At 40.1% G+C, this 16,183-nt stretch overlaps 1 protein-coding gene across 1 annotated transcript in view; it reads right to left on the bottom strand.

The window, feature by feature from the left end:
- Nucleotides 1-6,355: 6,355 nt before the first annotated feature.
- Lhfpl1 (LHFPL tetraspan subfamily member 1) overlaps nt 6,356-16,183 on the bottom strand; it is a 41,853-nt gene continuing 32,025 nt past the window's right edge. The window contains exon 3 of the mRNA XM_005323338.4: nt 6,356-7,338. Coding sequence (XP_005323395.2) covers nt 7,157-7,338 — 182 coding nt within the window. The 3' untranslated portion in view covers nt 6,356-7,156. The remainder of the gene's footprint in view (nt 7,339-16,183) is intronic.

Raw genomic sequence — 16,183 nt, 5'->3', positions numbered from 1 at the left:
AGTACTGTCCCTGAAGGCCTCCTTTCACTAGAGGGAAAAAGTGCTGCTCTCAAAACCAAGCATTTTGTCTCCCCCTACTTCTGTCTCCTAGCATATATGCAGCTCTGTATAATGAAAATTGAAATCATTTGTGTGCACACATAGAAACTGTTTATTCGCTGTTAGCTTTGAGGAATCAGTGGGGGTTTGATGCATTTAGAGAAGAGATCAACCCTGGGAGAGCATAATCTCATAAGTAGACAAAAAGGAAATTGAAGCTGAAAATATATCTCTCTATATCTAATGAAGAGGCCAGTATTAAATATTCTTCAACTCCAGTCCCCCTCCAGCTCAGAAAATGCTTTTAAGCCAAGGACATAGGACTGTGATGATTCTATGAAAGGTTCTTACCTTCTGTCTACCAAGAATGCTTTACTAGGTCTGCTTGAAGATTGTGAATTCTAGAAATAGCACACCTTTCCCCTCAAGTCACCAAGTGGGATACCTTTCATCTTTAATAAAATGGATTCACTATTATTTTTTTAAATTGCTTTTATTTTTAAATGCATGACAGCAGAATGCATCACAATTCTTATGACACATATACAACACAATTTTTCATATCTGTTTGTATATAAAGTATGTTCACATCAATTCATGTCTTCATACATGTACTTTAGATAATGATGTCCATCACATTCCACCATTCTTGCTTCTCAGAAGAGGATATTCAATCAATCAACAAATATATAAAAAATGTTCTCTAGTAATTACAGAAACCTAACCCCCTGTCCCCTCCCTTCCCTTTCCACCCCTCTTCCCTATCTAGAGTTCCTCTATTCCTCCCATGCTCCCCCTCCTTCCCCCACTATGAGTCAGTCACCTTATATCAGGGAAAACATTCGGCATTTGGTTTTTTCGGGATTGGCTAACTTCACTTAGCATTATCTTCTCCAACTGCATCCATATGCCTGTAAATGTCATGATTTTATTCTCTTTTATTGCTGAGTACTATTCAATTGTGTATATATGCCACATATTTTAAATCCAATCATCTACTGAAGGACATCTAGGTTGGCTCCACAGTTTAGCTATTATGAATTGTGATGCTATAAACATTGATGTGGCTGTGTCCCTGTGGTATGCTATTTTTAAGTCCTTTGGGTATAGTCTGAGGAGAGGGATAGCTGGGTCAAATGGTGGCTCCATTTCCAGTTTTCCAAGGAATCTCCATACTGCTTTAGATATTGGCTGCACCAATTTGCAGTCCCACCAGCAATGCATGAGTGTACCTTTTTCCCCACATCCTCGCCAACACTTATTGTTGTTTGTCTTCATAATAGCTGCCATTCTGACTGGAGTGAGATAGTATCTTAGTTAGTTTTGATTTGCTTTCTGTAATTACTAGAGAACATTTTTTATATATTTGTTGATTGATTGAATATCCTCTTCTGAGAAGTGTCTGTTCATGTCCTTGGCTCATTTATTGATTAGGAGCCTAATCCCTGAGTCTTTCTCTGGCTTCCCATATCAAGATGTAATCCTTTGCTCCCAAATGTACTGCCACCATTGCCATCTATTGTGATGTAATACACTGAGAGGACACTCACCAGATCTGAGCCAATGCAGGCACCATACACTTGACACTCCAGAACCTCTTCTCTTCACATACAGCCTGCCTCAGATATTTCATTATAGTGATAAGAAGCTGACTAATATAGTGTTCTTACATTTTTCTGAAGTGGCTTTACCCTCCCTCCTAATGCAGCTTATTTGATAATTTATAAAGCCTCTGCTTTCCAGAAACTTCCTTTGTTCCCTTATCTCTTCTAGCCAAAACTACCTATTGACACCCACTCTTACAAAATTCAGAGCTCCATTTCCCAGAAACCAGACACTTTCTACTTTTCTTTGGGGCACATCTTCCCAAAAAGTGGGAATCCACTGCCATGAAGTCACCAGCAGTTGTAAGTGAATGTAGGCAGCTATTCACCTGGAGGAAGATAGCAAGGGAGACATTAGAGGGTATCACCCAAAACAGATCTGACTGACTTAACACTTGCCACCAAGGTATAGAAATGTCAACCTTCTAGATACAAAGTCATGCCACCTGGGAAGTTGTTACCCTTCCAGTATTTTTTTCTGAAAGAAGTGTCCTGCTAAATGAGCTCTCAAGAAATATTCAATCAACTCTTAGTTAGGCCAAATGAATAGCATCCCACCTATCATTCCTTCTCCAAGATGGAAGTGGTGCCAGAGTTATAAAGGACCCATGGTTAGGCACCCAGCCTGCACACACAGGTGGGGAGCATGTCAGCCAGCCAAACTTGGGACAAACGACAGAGTGTCTGAGGCCCTCACTTCACTCATTCAACCTTCTACCTGACCCATGGGCTCTCCTTCCTCTCTGAACAGCAGCAGCCAGAAGAAGCATATTTACCTTCCAAGAGTCTGCTCTGGGCCACAGGGGATAAAAAACTAGGCTAGCCAGACATTTATGCCATAAAAAGGCTTGGCAGGAAAGAAACCAGACACAGGCAGTGAGGAATTTAAATTCAAACTGAACATAGGTCTTGGTCCCTCTTTGAATATAAGCCCCTGCAGACTTGGTTTCTTCAAGGAAAAAAAAATCCCTTTTAAATCTGGTCTCTTTTCCCTATGAAAGAGATAATATTCAAACTACCTTCTATCTGTGAGGTAACAGTCATTTTAAATGGTTCTTTCAAATCAGCCCCCTCCTTCTTAGTCTTCCCTCTAGAGTATAAGTGCTTCCTAGTGTGTTTAGGTATCTGAGCGAGGGAGGGCATCAAAAGCTATACTTTTTGGAAAACCCTTCTTAAGGCAATGGTAGTAAGGAGGGATAAGAACACTTGAGCTGTTATTTTCCATTTTCCCTCGTCTCCCCAAGCTCCATTCTCTGCCTTTTCCTACCAAGCTCTGTGCTAAAAGAGACTGACCTCAATGGACTGTAGCAAAATGCTTTTTGCCAGCTAGCATCTGCCTGGGTGTGCTAATGGTGGACACATGCAGAAGATCAGAAAAAAAGGAAAAGAGTGAAATTTGAGTATTTATTCCTCTCTCTCCTTCACTACTGTGTGGCATTTGGGTAGAGACTATATTTTGCTACCCAAAGCCATAACGTGTATCAGGCAGCCCTTCTCACACAGCTACAGCTCTTGATGGCTTCAGTAATACCGTTTCTTCCTTTTTCTCCTGCCATCATAGAGAAGATGATGGTTCCCCACTCTTTATAGTAATTTTTAGTTTTATTTTTTTATTCTTTTTAGATATACATAACAGTAGAGTGTATTTTGACATATTATACATACATGGAGTATAACTTACTCTAATCAGGATCCCATTCTTGTGGTTGTACATTATGTGGAGTTACACTGGTCATGTATACATATATGAACATAGGAAAGCTACATCCAATTCATTCTACTATCTTTCCTATTCCCATTCCCCTTCCCTTTCCTTCAGTCCCCTTTGTCCAATTCAATGAACTTCTATTCTTCCCCTCCCCTCTTATTCTGTGTCAGCATCTGCATACTAAAGAGAACATTCAATCTTTGACTTTTGGGGACTGGCTTAGTTCATTTAGCATGATAGTCTCCAGATACATCGATTTACCACAAATGTCATAAAATCAATCTTTTTATGGCTGAGTAATATTCCAATGCACATTTATACCACATTTTTTTATCCACTATTTGTCACGTTTCTCACGACTAAAACACTTAGGGTCACTCCAAGTGAACTGGGCTGCATGAAATAATCACACAAGAGAAAGACATGCCTTTTACTTTGGGTCCTGTGACGGCTCCTCTGACCTTAAGGGTCCAGGGGAGAGAGAGAGAGAGAGAGAGAGAGAGAGAGAGAGAGAGAGAGAGAGAGAGAGAGAGAATGTGCTGGACCTTTTTTATTAGGGAGAAGCCATTCAAATGAGGCAAGGGGTCAGGTTTCAGGGAATTGAATCTAGCCTTCTGATGTCTGCTGTCAGCAGATTGACTGACAACTAGGAAGGCTGCACCCAAAGGCAGAGGAAGAGAAGGGTACACACAAAGGAAGCTTCCATGGAACATTCTATCCCAAACAGGGCAAAGGGATTACAAAAGAATAGGTGAGTGTAGCTCAACCCCACAGGTGACATGCCTACACCTGAAGGCATGCCTTCTACTTCCTGGGCTGGGACAACACCCAAATCACCACAAAATGTAGTGATTGGTCAGAGCCTCTTGCTTCAGGACTGGAAGGCGTGGGTCATTCAGAGTGGTTCAACTATTCATAGTCTTTCTAAGCCTAATCATTACTGGTAGGTTCCCTTTTCACCAAGCACACTACCATAAATGGCTCCTGCATTAAACTCATCTCAGCTAAACTCCTTGAATATACCATCTGTTTCTTGCCAGGAGTCTGATGTATGACTTTCCCTTAGAATTCCAGAAGCTTCCGTGGTCTGAGAAGAAAGATCGCCTAGCCAAATTACCTTATCTAAAGAAAGTGATCTGCCCTTTCCCAAACATTTCACATATTCACCACATACTCTGCTCTCATAAATCAAAGTTGCATTATTGTGTCTATGATATAAAAATTCATCTTGACTCAGTTCCAATTTATTTCAGCAATTCTTCGTCATGTTTCTTAGAGAAAGGAGATGCTTGCTATACACCCAATCACGTTGTTTCCCTTCCAGTGAGGTATGTTCAACTTGCCTTACCTTACTTAGTTCACTTCTATGTGGGAGATAGTACTTGACATGAATTCAATAACCACTTTCCTCCTTTGCACTATTCCTCTTGTATTCCCCATCTTGGTATAAGGTACCATGTACCAGAGACGTTATCCCAAAATCTTCACTTGCCCTCATTTGTGTTTGTCCTTTAGATATTAAATCCTGTGGAATTAACTTCCTACAGGTAGGCTGAGTATCCCTTATCCAAAATGCTTGAGACCAAAAATGTTTCAGAATTCAAAGTTGTTTTTCCTTCAGATTTTGCAATATTTGCAGATATTACAGGTTGAACATCGTTTATCCAAAAATCCAAAATCTGAAGTGTTCTGAAACCTTCCAAGCATGGACATGACACTGATATAGCTTTAGATTTTGGATCATTTTGGATTTTATACTTTCATATTAGGGATGTTCAGCCTGTATTTTCTTTCAAATTCATCCATCTACTCCAGCCCCACAGTTAATACCTGAGTTCAGAATTTGATCCATTTACACCTAGATTATGAAAATATCTCCAGTCTCTCCCTATTCTCTTTAATTCTCATCACTGTAGCCAAACTGGTCTTTGGAAAAGCACAAACATGATCATATCACTTCTCTTTGAGTGGCCTTTTAGGATAAAATCTATACTCTTTGTCCTGGAGTAGAAGGTTCTACAGAATCTGGTAACCGAGTCCCTTTTAAGCTTCAGCTTCTGTCACCTCCCCTTTCATACCTGATCATCATCTTCGTAGTGTCCCCATGCCTTTGCTTACACTTCTCCTTGTCCAGTGCACTTTTTACCTTTGCTCACTAACTCCCCATATTTATCTCCCAGACTCATCCTAAGTATTGTCTTTTCTAGAAATCTTTCTCATGAATCCCCCAATGCTCAAGCTGGTTTCGTGGTCCCCCTGTGATTCTTTACCCTCCCCTTCTCCACTTTTCTAGTTCACTACTATACGTTTTAAGGTGAGAATCTGTGTCTTCATCTTTTTAGCCTCTGTACTTTTGCATATAGTGAAATTCTCAAGAAATATTTTCTGACTCCATGAGTAAGTGAATGAATGAACTGTGCCCGAGTACACTATATTTGAATTTGCTAACTTACACAAGGTCAATATAAGAATGCTGACTCCTTGGGGGATGGAATATAACTCAGGAAGCCAGTTTTTCCATTCCTCTCCCTTGAGGTAGGGCTGTACCCAAATCAAGCTGGAATGATTAAGAATAGAAACAGATGAGCTGGCCTCTTGAGTCACAGGCCCTCCCCAGTCCTTAAAACTGTAGTTATGGAATGATAGAGCTGGCCTGAATTAACTGGGGTTGGGGGAGAGGGTGAGACTGATTTTGCCCCCAGGAGACACCAAGTTCTTCTACACCATCAGTCAGCCTTGAGCACAGATGGGATAGAGGCCAGGGCTAAAAATACATCAGCCCTAGGTGACATCAGGGCTGTGTTCTTTCATGTCTAACTCACCCCAGATGGAGGAGAGATCATTTGATGAGCAGTCATTGAAATAGGCGGAGAAACTTGTATCATGCTAGGAGTGATTACAGAGGCCAAATGATACTGCGGATTTCCTAGTCAATTATAATGAACTCTGATAGAAATTTCAATAAGGATCCAGCAGAAACATCCTTGTCATCATTATTCTGAATTCATATTTATTGAATGCCCAACGAATGTTAGTCTCTTCTCAGAACATTTGATGAACATCATTTCTGTATCTATAAGGGATTGGGGAATACTTGCCACTATATTTTAATGCCAATCACTTAAATAGAACACAAAATGAATTCCTATGAATATTCTAATGCATATATGCAGGAGGGGTCCCAGACTATATGCAAACATCATTGATTAATGTTTTCACCACTGCAAGTTGCCTTCCCACCAAGCTTCCCCACAACTAGAAAGGAAAAAATACAGAAGGTATAGATGTGAGAAAGTCAAAACAATTTGGGCAGCATTGTTCCAGAGATGTTTAACAGTGGCAAAAATATCAAGGAAAGGGACATATAAATGGAGTGATATGAACTGTCCATCTCCTGATCCCTCACTGTACAACTATTCTTACTCAGCTTTTAAGCTTTAAGATAAGTGGAAGACAGGAGTTACAGAATTCTGAAGGATTGCTTGATTGTGCAATTACCTTTCAGGTGGAGAGCTTCTCCTTATTTTGCTTAAAGGAAAACTTTGGGACTTGGGGGTCTGTAAAATACCTTGGTTGGATTAATATTTGAGAAAATCATTACTTTAGATGAGTTTTTTAAATAGCTACAGGCCAACTGGCTTATGGAAAAAAACAAAATGAATGTCAGGTGGGTTAAAAAAAAAACAGGCAAACACTAGCGTATGCTATTGGCAGATGGGTGCCAACTGGCTCAGTCTTAGTACTTCTTTTCAGAGTTCCCTTCCCTTCCCTTTGCCACCCTCTCCAACCAGTCTTCTTTCAAAGCTCAAGGTTTTAGGCAATTGTCAAGCTCCATAGCATAAGAATTGGTGTTCCTCATGATGCTTTCCACCAACACGACTGGCTTGGGGTTTCTTCCAGCAAAGCAAGAGAGCCAGGTGCAAATCAACATGGCTGCAGCTGCTCCACCTCCAGCACAGTAATAGGCCCAGCCAAGGCGACAGGTACCTGTGGAAACAGAGACAGAGACATAAGGCTTGGGTTGTCTTCTTCTCATGCATTCTCCTTGGTAACAAACTATAGAAATGATCCTTGAAAGTATAGTCTTCATAGATTCTCTTTAGAATATAGTTAGGGTGAGAACAGGAAATAGTGAATGCAACTGGGTTTCCCATTTCCTCTTTTCCTTCTTTGCTGACTACAGGTTTCTTCTTTAGCAAGAGACTGCAAGATTTTATTTTCCTGTTAGAGGGTTAAACTGGGGGTGGTTTGGTGATGATAGTGTGGCAATGCTGCTAATGACAATGATTATGCTAAGCTGTTTACACATATATCTCCTTGACCATCACAGTGAATGTATGATATAGGAACTCTTATTATTTGTGCTTTACAAAAGATGAGGCAAGCAAGGCACATATTTAGCTAACTGTAAAAATATCTCAACTAGAAAGTGGCAGTCAGGATATGAGCCATGGTGCATGATGACTCCATGTTTTCATACCTTTGTGAGGAGTACTGGGGATTGAGCTCTGGGGTACTCTACCACATCTCCAGTCCTTTTAATTTTTCATTTTTAGATGGTCCTGCTAGGTTGCCATGAGCTTGCAATTCTCCTGCCAAAGTCTCTTGAGTAGCTGTGATTACAACCATGTGCTGCCACACCCAGCAAAAACTTCACACTCTTAACCTCAGTGATATACCTTTGCACATGGGCTGCTTTCAAAGAGCCATATGCTGAGTAATCAAGAGTTTTGACAGACAAAATCAAATCCCTTGTTTCTTTCTACATGTCTGTCACCTAATTTAGCCTTTCAACACTTGGGAGGGGAGGTATACATTGGAACCAAAGCCAAGCTTCTAAGAGAGAGTTTTGATTTGAAGAGTAATGGGAAAGGGCATCTGCTCACATAAGTCCACCTCACCAGCTGCCATCTTATCAGAGGTAGATTCCTTTTTTTGAAGGATTTGTGTTTTTTTTCAGCAATCATAAAAAAAAATGTTGAAGCTCAGAGAATATTGAAGCTATTATTTTGTGAAGTATCAGAGTAACTAACTGCTAAAATAAAGTGCATAAGCAAACAGTACTCCAGAAATTTGGTAAGTGCCCAATTATAAAATTTCAGAGAGGTCCTAAGAAGTAGGCAGCAACCTTCTCACAGTCTTGCAGAAAGCTACATCTGACTACACTCAGTTGAGGATGGCAAGACTGAGATTTATGACAATTTATTTTTAAAGGTTAAGTTCAACCAAATAAGCAATTATTTCTGTTCTCATTGTACCCAGTGAACCTTAATTTTTCTCATTTTAATTGACTAGTTGATTTGTCATAGAAAGACTCTGAGATGGCCCCAAGTGAGGCTGTTTTGCTTTTTCATTCATGTAGATCTAATTTATCACAAATCTCCCACCTCAGAAATAGTCTTTGTACCACACCAAGTCACCACTCATACTGTCTCTTCTGCCAGAAACACCTTCTCTCCTTATTCACTAATCCATATCTTTTATAGAACACTGTTTAGTAATTGGCATTTGCTGGAAGCCTTCCCTGATTTATTTCAGTGTGCTCAAGTCACCTCAACCAAGGAGCTATCTAGGAATCTGTCCATATACCTCATACATAGCTGTGAAGCAAAACATTAGGAGGAATATTCAGATTTCACATATTTTCATCTGTCATTTCCCCCATTCCAGATTGTTTCTTTTCTTGATAATGCTTCATGTGCTTTCCCCCAGTGGGTATAATTTAATATGTGCAATCTAGCCTAAAAGTACTTTGAAGCTGGATATTCTTGCATATTAGACTTTAAATATCCAAAACTCTGGTTTAAATTTTGAATTAAAGTTGTGAAACCAGTTAAGTAGCATTCTATTTGTTTCTAGAATGTGCCATGTACCTTTCCACCATAAGGCCTATTCACATTATCTTTCATCTGTAAAATGCTTACTGAATGTCCACATGTATACCTATACTTCCCATCACTGTCTTTACTTAGTCATTCTTTTTAAAAAAATATTTTTAGTTGTAGATGGACATAATACCTTTATTTTGTTTATTTGTTTGTATGTGGTGCTGAGGGTCGAACCCAGTGCTTCACACATGCTAGGAAAGTGCTCTACCACTGAACTACAAACCCCAGCCCCTAGTCAATTATTCTTAAGAGCTCAGAACAATCATTAATCTCTCTGTGAAACCTTTTCTGACTTCCCTAAGTGAAATTCCTTCATCAGAGGCTCTTATAGGATCATTATCCTCATTTCTGTACTACAACATGTCCATTAACCTCTCCTATGAAAGTGTAAAGGGTTAGTCTTTCTGAGGAGATAGTACTTTACCAATAGACCTGGATAGTCATACAACTTCCCTAAATTCCTGTGGCCCCACTCAAAATCATGGTGAAAATTCAATAACTATGAAAATATACCAGAGAAAGGACAGATTTAAAAGAGCAGCCTCCTTTGAGAAAGGAATCTAACTATCTCCAAAGTGGCCTCAATATGAACATGGTAGACTCTGGGAAGAGTAGACTGAAGAATACCATATTGAAGTCATCAGCCAATAGATCTGCATCCTCCTTCTTATGCATCTCTCCCTAAACACACACACACACACACACACACACACACACACACACACACACACACATACACTCAAAGTCCATGTTTTTGTAAAATGGCTATGGGATTCACAGAGTGAAAACTCTGGAGATTTACAAACCCTTAATTTCTGTCATCATTGGGAGGAAGACTGTAGACTGTATTGTATTCCCTTTACAGACTGGAATGAGGCTTAAGAATAGCTCTAGGAAATTTCTCAGAAGCAGAAGAGGTAAAAGCAGGGATCCAGATTACTCCCAATCCAGTGGTTTGCCCCCTACTGGTTTTCTCATCCTCCCAATAAACATTTTTCTCCTACTGGACCTTTGATCTGTATGCTCTACAGAGGAAGCTCCTAAATCAATTTATATAGACTTTTTTGGGCTTCCCTATAGCCCCTCCCACCCAAACCCATTCTTATATTACAGAGTAGGCAGGCACTACCTCTGCGATAAGCTCATTGTCAAGCAACTTCCTCCTCCTCAACACATTCCCAATGTAGTCTAGACAAGGCACTGGGAATCACATTTTGTTTCTCACTTGCCTTTAAGGTCATCCCCTCATTAGAGTAGCAGGGACATTTCTAGTAGGTACATGCATCATGGGTCCAGGGAAAGACTTATTTTTCTAAATGAAAGGAATGAGTGCCGTAGTATGCCATTATCCCAAAGCTCTAGGCAGGAAGAAAATGACAGAGTAGACAATTCTTAAGTAAAAAGCTGGATAAAAAAGGCCTCAGTAAACTAAATCAGCTACCACTACACTATGAGCCAACACCAAAGTGATCCCATTGCTACCCCAAGTGCATACTGAATTTTCTCTCACAGACACATCTGTTAGGCCTCTCAATAGCATCTAAGCCCCAGCATGCTTCCATTCTGGAAGCTAACAAGAAATAGAAGAAATATATTTTTTGTCCCACTCTCTCCTCATAATACTACCTGTTATCTACTTAAGGGAACAGAGAAGTGACATCATTGGCTTTGCAAAAAGGGGAGGAAAAGTAAAATCAAATGTTTAAAGAACTATCTTTCCACTTGTCAGTATTTAGCTACTCCACAGAAAGCTTGGACACTCATCTCATGGCCCACAGAAGAATCTATCTATGGAAAGATGAAAATACAGGAGCAGTGGCAAAGAACTGCTCTTCTTTGTCTCTAATGGTGCTTTAGGAAATGCCAGCAAAGTATTGTTGATCTTTATATTCTTCTGAGAAATAGTTATTGAGGGACTGCTATGTGCCAAGAATTTTGAACACACAATCTCATTTGATTCTCACGAGTGTCATAATTATTTCCATATATGGTGGTGGGATGTGAGTTTCAGAAAGGAAACTTGTAAGTGTCAAAAAGGAAACTTATTACTTAAAAGTATCAGAGTTTAGTTTTGAAGGCCAGGCTTCATTTGAAGCTTTGACTTTTGTCAAAGCTCAAATCTCAATGCTATCCATTTCAATAATGTCAGAACAAAGTCAAGGACACAAATTATGATAGTCTACGTTTTATGGGAAAGTACAATGTCTTCAACCAATAACATCACATTTCTGGGTCTGTTTCCTTTTCTTTAAATAGGAAAAATTTTACTGAAGAAATTCTAAAAGCCCATTCCAATTCAATTTTTCCATTGTACTAAAATTTATAAGTGCTTTAAGATACACATGAGAAAAGATTATAAGAATATTGAGAAAAAGAGAACTTATTTGTAGATAGGAGAATTCAGGCTCAGATAAGGCTTTATAGAGGAGACAACATTTAAACTTAGCTTTAAAAGTGGGAAGTGGGCATCTCAGATAGAGGGAGTGGTTAGTGTGAGGGAAGTTATATGAGTAAGAAAGCAGATGACAGGTTTCAGAAGCAGCATATCATTCAGAATTGTTTTAGTAAAGAAGCAATGGTTGGCAAATAATAAACCACATCTACATCAGAGAGGTTCATAAATTTGCCATCTTTCTCACAAGCAACAGGAAACAATAGAATGTTCCTGACCAAGAGATGATTTGATAGAGCAAGTTTTCTCCACCTTGACACTATTGACATTTCAGACACTGAGCCACATCTCCAGCCGTTTTTAAGTATTTTATTTAAACATAGAGTCTCACTGAGTTGCTTGGGGTCTAGCTAAGCTGTTGAGTCTGGCTTTGAACTCATGATCCTCCTGTCTCAGCCTCCTGAGCTGCTGGGATTATAGGTGTGAGCCATCACACCTGGCTCAGACTGGAGAATTCTTTGTTGGGACGGGGAGGGGGACTTATGGGAAGGAGTTACCCTGTGCAGTGTGGTACCCTGGATTCTACCTGCTGGATGCCCACAGAAAATTATCTCTTCCCCTTCTGGAAAATGATAAAGTGGTTGGGGGTGTAGTACAATAATAGAGTGCTTACCTAAACATGCATGAGGCCCTGGCCCTGGGTTCCATCCCCCACACCACAAATAAGTGAATAAACAAATAACTTTTTTAAAAAAGAAGATAATTTAATAAAGAAAAGAAAAAGTATTGACATCATTGCCAAATGTTCCTGGGGGAGGAGGATGTTTCTTCCCTTGAGAACTACCTTGTTAGAGGCATAATTTGGGAAGGTTAAACCTGAAAGCCCTGTGTAAAAGATTGGAAAACAGAGAGTTAACCAGAAGCCAAGAACACTGCTGCACATCCAACAATACATAAAACTGTTCCCTACAACAAAGAAAGATACAGCCAAAAATGTCAATATTGTGCAGGTTGAGCAACTCTCCTCTAGGCAAACACTAGATATTTACACATTAAATTCCCTTCAAAATGAACCTTGACCACTGAAAGATTAGTCCAACAGAATGGAATGTCCTCAGTTAAGAATGGCCATGCATGGTTCCTTTCTGACCTGGGAAGCAGACCAGGACTGAAGCCTGATTGGCCTTGAGCTTTCGTGAAAAACTATAGAAGTTCAAGGAGAGAGATCTACATAGTACTGAGGAGGAAGTTCTGGTTTCCTGGGAGTCAGGATATGGACTCTTTTTAACACCACTGATTCTAAACTCACTCACCCTGAAAATGGTGGGGGAGGGGGCAGTGGTGGTAATTAAATATGAGCCCAAAGACCGGGCAGTAGGACCAGATGAATTATTGAAATACCTTGAGAAACAGCCAGACTCATTGCTACCTTGCCTTTGGATTGAAGGCACAGTCTCTGGACTTCCACTCTAGACTTGTTCAAGGGCCTGTGTCCTTAGAAAATACTGCAGTGAGCTGACATCAGACTGTGGTTTTCTCTACATCCACGTCTGGATATCTGTGAAGCGAATGACTGGGTGACAAGACAGGGAGAAAAGAGTTCTAACTGCAAATTAGCTTTATGCAAAGTTTCTGGATGAGTCCTGAGATAAGCCTGTTCCTTTCCGTGTGCTTCTGTATCGTTTCTAACACCCTATCTGTGAGTCACTCTATTCCAGTGTTGAATTTGCTGTGACAGGATTCCTCATAAAAGTTATTAAATCATCACTCAGCAGTGGGCCTGACATTTAAATCAAGACATGTTGCTTTTCTTCCAAGTTGCAAATCAAATTGGTTTGGAGTTTGACTCTGTTTCCTTTGATTCAGCATTAGGTTATATTATTATAACTCTACTGTTTAGAGAAAAATTGTCACTGGTTGTCACTTCAACTGACCACTTTGCATATAACCCCAGTCCTGTAAACTTTAAGGGCCCACTCTCTAGCCAGCTGTCAATTTTTCCTGATAAGTTAGCCCCAAACTAATGCTTGTGGTTGGACCTAGCATTGATGTGGGCATCAGAGCTGAAAGCACAGTCAGAGTCTGACAGACAGGCTTCACCTTCATTCAGAATACCAGGTTAGAAGCCAAGAATGCTGGAGAACTAATCAAAAGCAAAGGGGTCCTCCTTGGAAGAAGAGGGAAGCAATGTTGAATATGAAAGCCATACAAAAAGAATGAGATAAGTCTATCTTCTGAGTTTCTTGAAACTTCTCTTTTAGATAATCATATGACGGAACCTGAAACCCCTGAAAAGTTGGAGGAAGAGTTAGGGAGGCAGAAATACAGCAGCAAAAAATGACAACTAACACCACCCATACTGACTGAGACTAGATGTGACATAATGAAACTGTCAGATATGTGAAGGCCCATTGGACACAGGTGTTGCCAACAGTCAAGTTCTAAGAGCTACAACTCTTAGAAAACCATGCTTGCAATCAAGGATCAGTGGTAAGAATCTCTGAATATTGGTGCATTAGGACACAGGCTGCTGAGAGGGGGAGGAATAAAAATTATAAAGGAACTTGGAGCTTCAGAGTTGGAGAAAGAATAAAGCTGTTTGGAGAATATGAATGGTTCTAGGGTGTAGAAAGGTGTCTATATTTCTCTGCAGGGGTGAGATCCAAGTTCTAGGAATTCTTGGAGTCAAGGGGAATAAGTTTCATGTATCATGCAAAAAAAATCATATTAACATTAACATATTTTTGGCATCTCATGTACTCCAATAACCAGAAAGTTGGCAAAATGTGCTCTGATCTTATAAAGGCAATATAAGGCAAGGAGTGACCCTAAGAGTATAAGAGAACCTATGAGAACCTACATATCATTCTCAACCTCACCTTCCAGATATGCAGAGATGTTTGTTTGGGAGCCATCTGTGGTAGCCTTCACAGTTTTCTCCATATCAAACCAGGCTGTCTATACTGGCTCTTAAAGTAAGACCCTCAGCTACAATGACATACCAAGGAATACTTTAGAATTTAATGGAGTAGAGAGTAAAGGTAAGAGAAGAGGGGAGGGGAGGGAAGGGGGGGATAGTAGAGGATAGGAAAGCTAGCAGAATACAACAGTTAATATTATGGCATTATGTAAAAATGTGGATGTGTAACCGATGTGATTCTGCAATCTTTGTAATGTTTTGAATAACCAATAAAAAAGAGAGTAAAGGTAAGAAGTAGAGATCAAAGAACAAAAGGAGACTAATGGAGGGTCAATGGGATACACAAAAGAATATTAGAAGTTGTTGTGATTTGGATATGAAGTATCTCCCCAGAATTCATGCATTGATTGCTTGATTTCCAAAACAACAATGTTCAGAGGTGGGAATTCTGGAAAGTAATTTGATCATGAGGGCTCTGACCTCATCAGTGGATTAATCCATTAAGTAATTCATAGCTGAATAGATTTGGGGGAGATGTTAGAAACTGTAAGAGGAAGAATCTAGTTGGGAGTGAGTCCTTGGGGACATGCCCTTGGATATTATATCTTTTCCTCCTGATCCTCTCTCTCTCTCTCTGCTCCCCTGCTGCAGTAAATTGGGAAGCTTACATCTCTCATGTCCTTCCACCATGATGCTCTTTCTTACCACAGGCCCAAAATAATGGAGCAAACTGACAATGGACTGAAACCTCTGAAACTGTGAGCCAAAATAAATCTTTCTTCCTATAAGTTGATTTTTCTTGGGGATAAAATGCTAACATAGCACACTAAGATCATGATATATATGAACTGAGAAGTGGGGGGACCAGACCTCTTCCTAGTGGGGGTATTGTTTTGTTCAACGTAAATTCAGCTCAGATAAGCTAACTGATCTTCCTATCACTGTGGCACCATTTAAATTCATAAAACTAGGCTACAATACATCTCCTAAACTGCTACTTGGAATGTATGGTGGGGGATGAGGGAGAGAGGGGATTACTATTTGCTGATTTGGCATATTTTTGCCACAGGGATCTGAATTTTATGACAATAGAAGCAGCAGGGTTTGGGAAGAAGCTGGTGGTCCCTTCTGTTCAGAGATGACTTTAGACTTTAGGGTCTCCATAGGCAGCAACATAAAAACATTTTTAATGAAGCCAAGCAAAATGAGCAGAGAACTTTCTCTACTAGGTTCCAGCAAACAGATGAATAATCTTCAAAGATAAAGCAAAGCCAACGAATTCAAAAGCAATTGCCAAACACCCTACCACCCCCACCACAGTCCCCAGTAAAAAGACAGCCAAAGCTATGAGAACAGCTCTCTTCTCACACCCCAGCCTGGGTGTGAGTGTCACCAGCAGCCCAGATTGGAGGCCCAGAACCTAGTGAATATTCCAGAAGCCTGCCAGGATCCCTTGGCAGAGATGAAGGAAAAAAAAAATTCTGAAAACTTCAGTTTTTCAGGTAAATACGTTATTGCTAGGAGGCACTGGTGTTTTAACCCTGTCAGATCTGTTACAGACGTAGGACATTCTGGGTTCCCAACTTCATCTGGGTCCCACCCAATGCTCTGTAGGATAATAGAAGACAATGG

The sequence above is a fragment of the Ictidomys tridecemlineatus genome, chromosome X (assembly GCF_052094955.1).
Source record: "Ictidomys tridecemlineatus isolate mIctTri1 chromosome X, mIctTri1.hap1, whole genome shotgun sequence".
In the NCBI taxonomy this organism is placed as follows: Eukaryota; Metazoa; Chordata; class Mammalia; order Rodentia; family Sciuridae; genus Ictidomys; species Ictidomys tridecemlineatus.
This window is presented reverse-complemented; position numbering and strand designations above follow the sequence as displayed.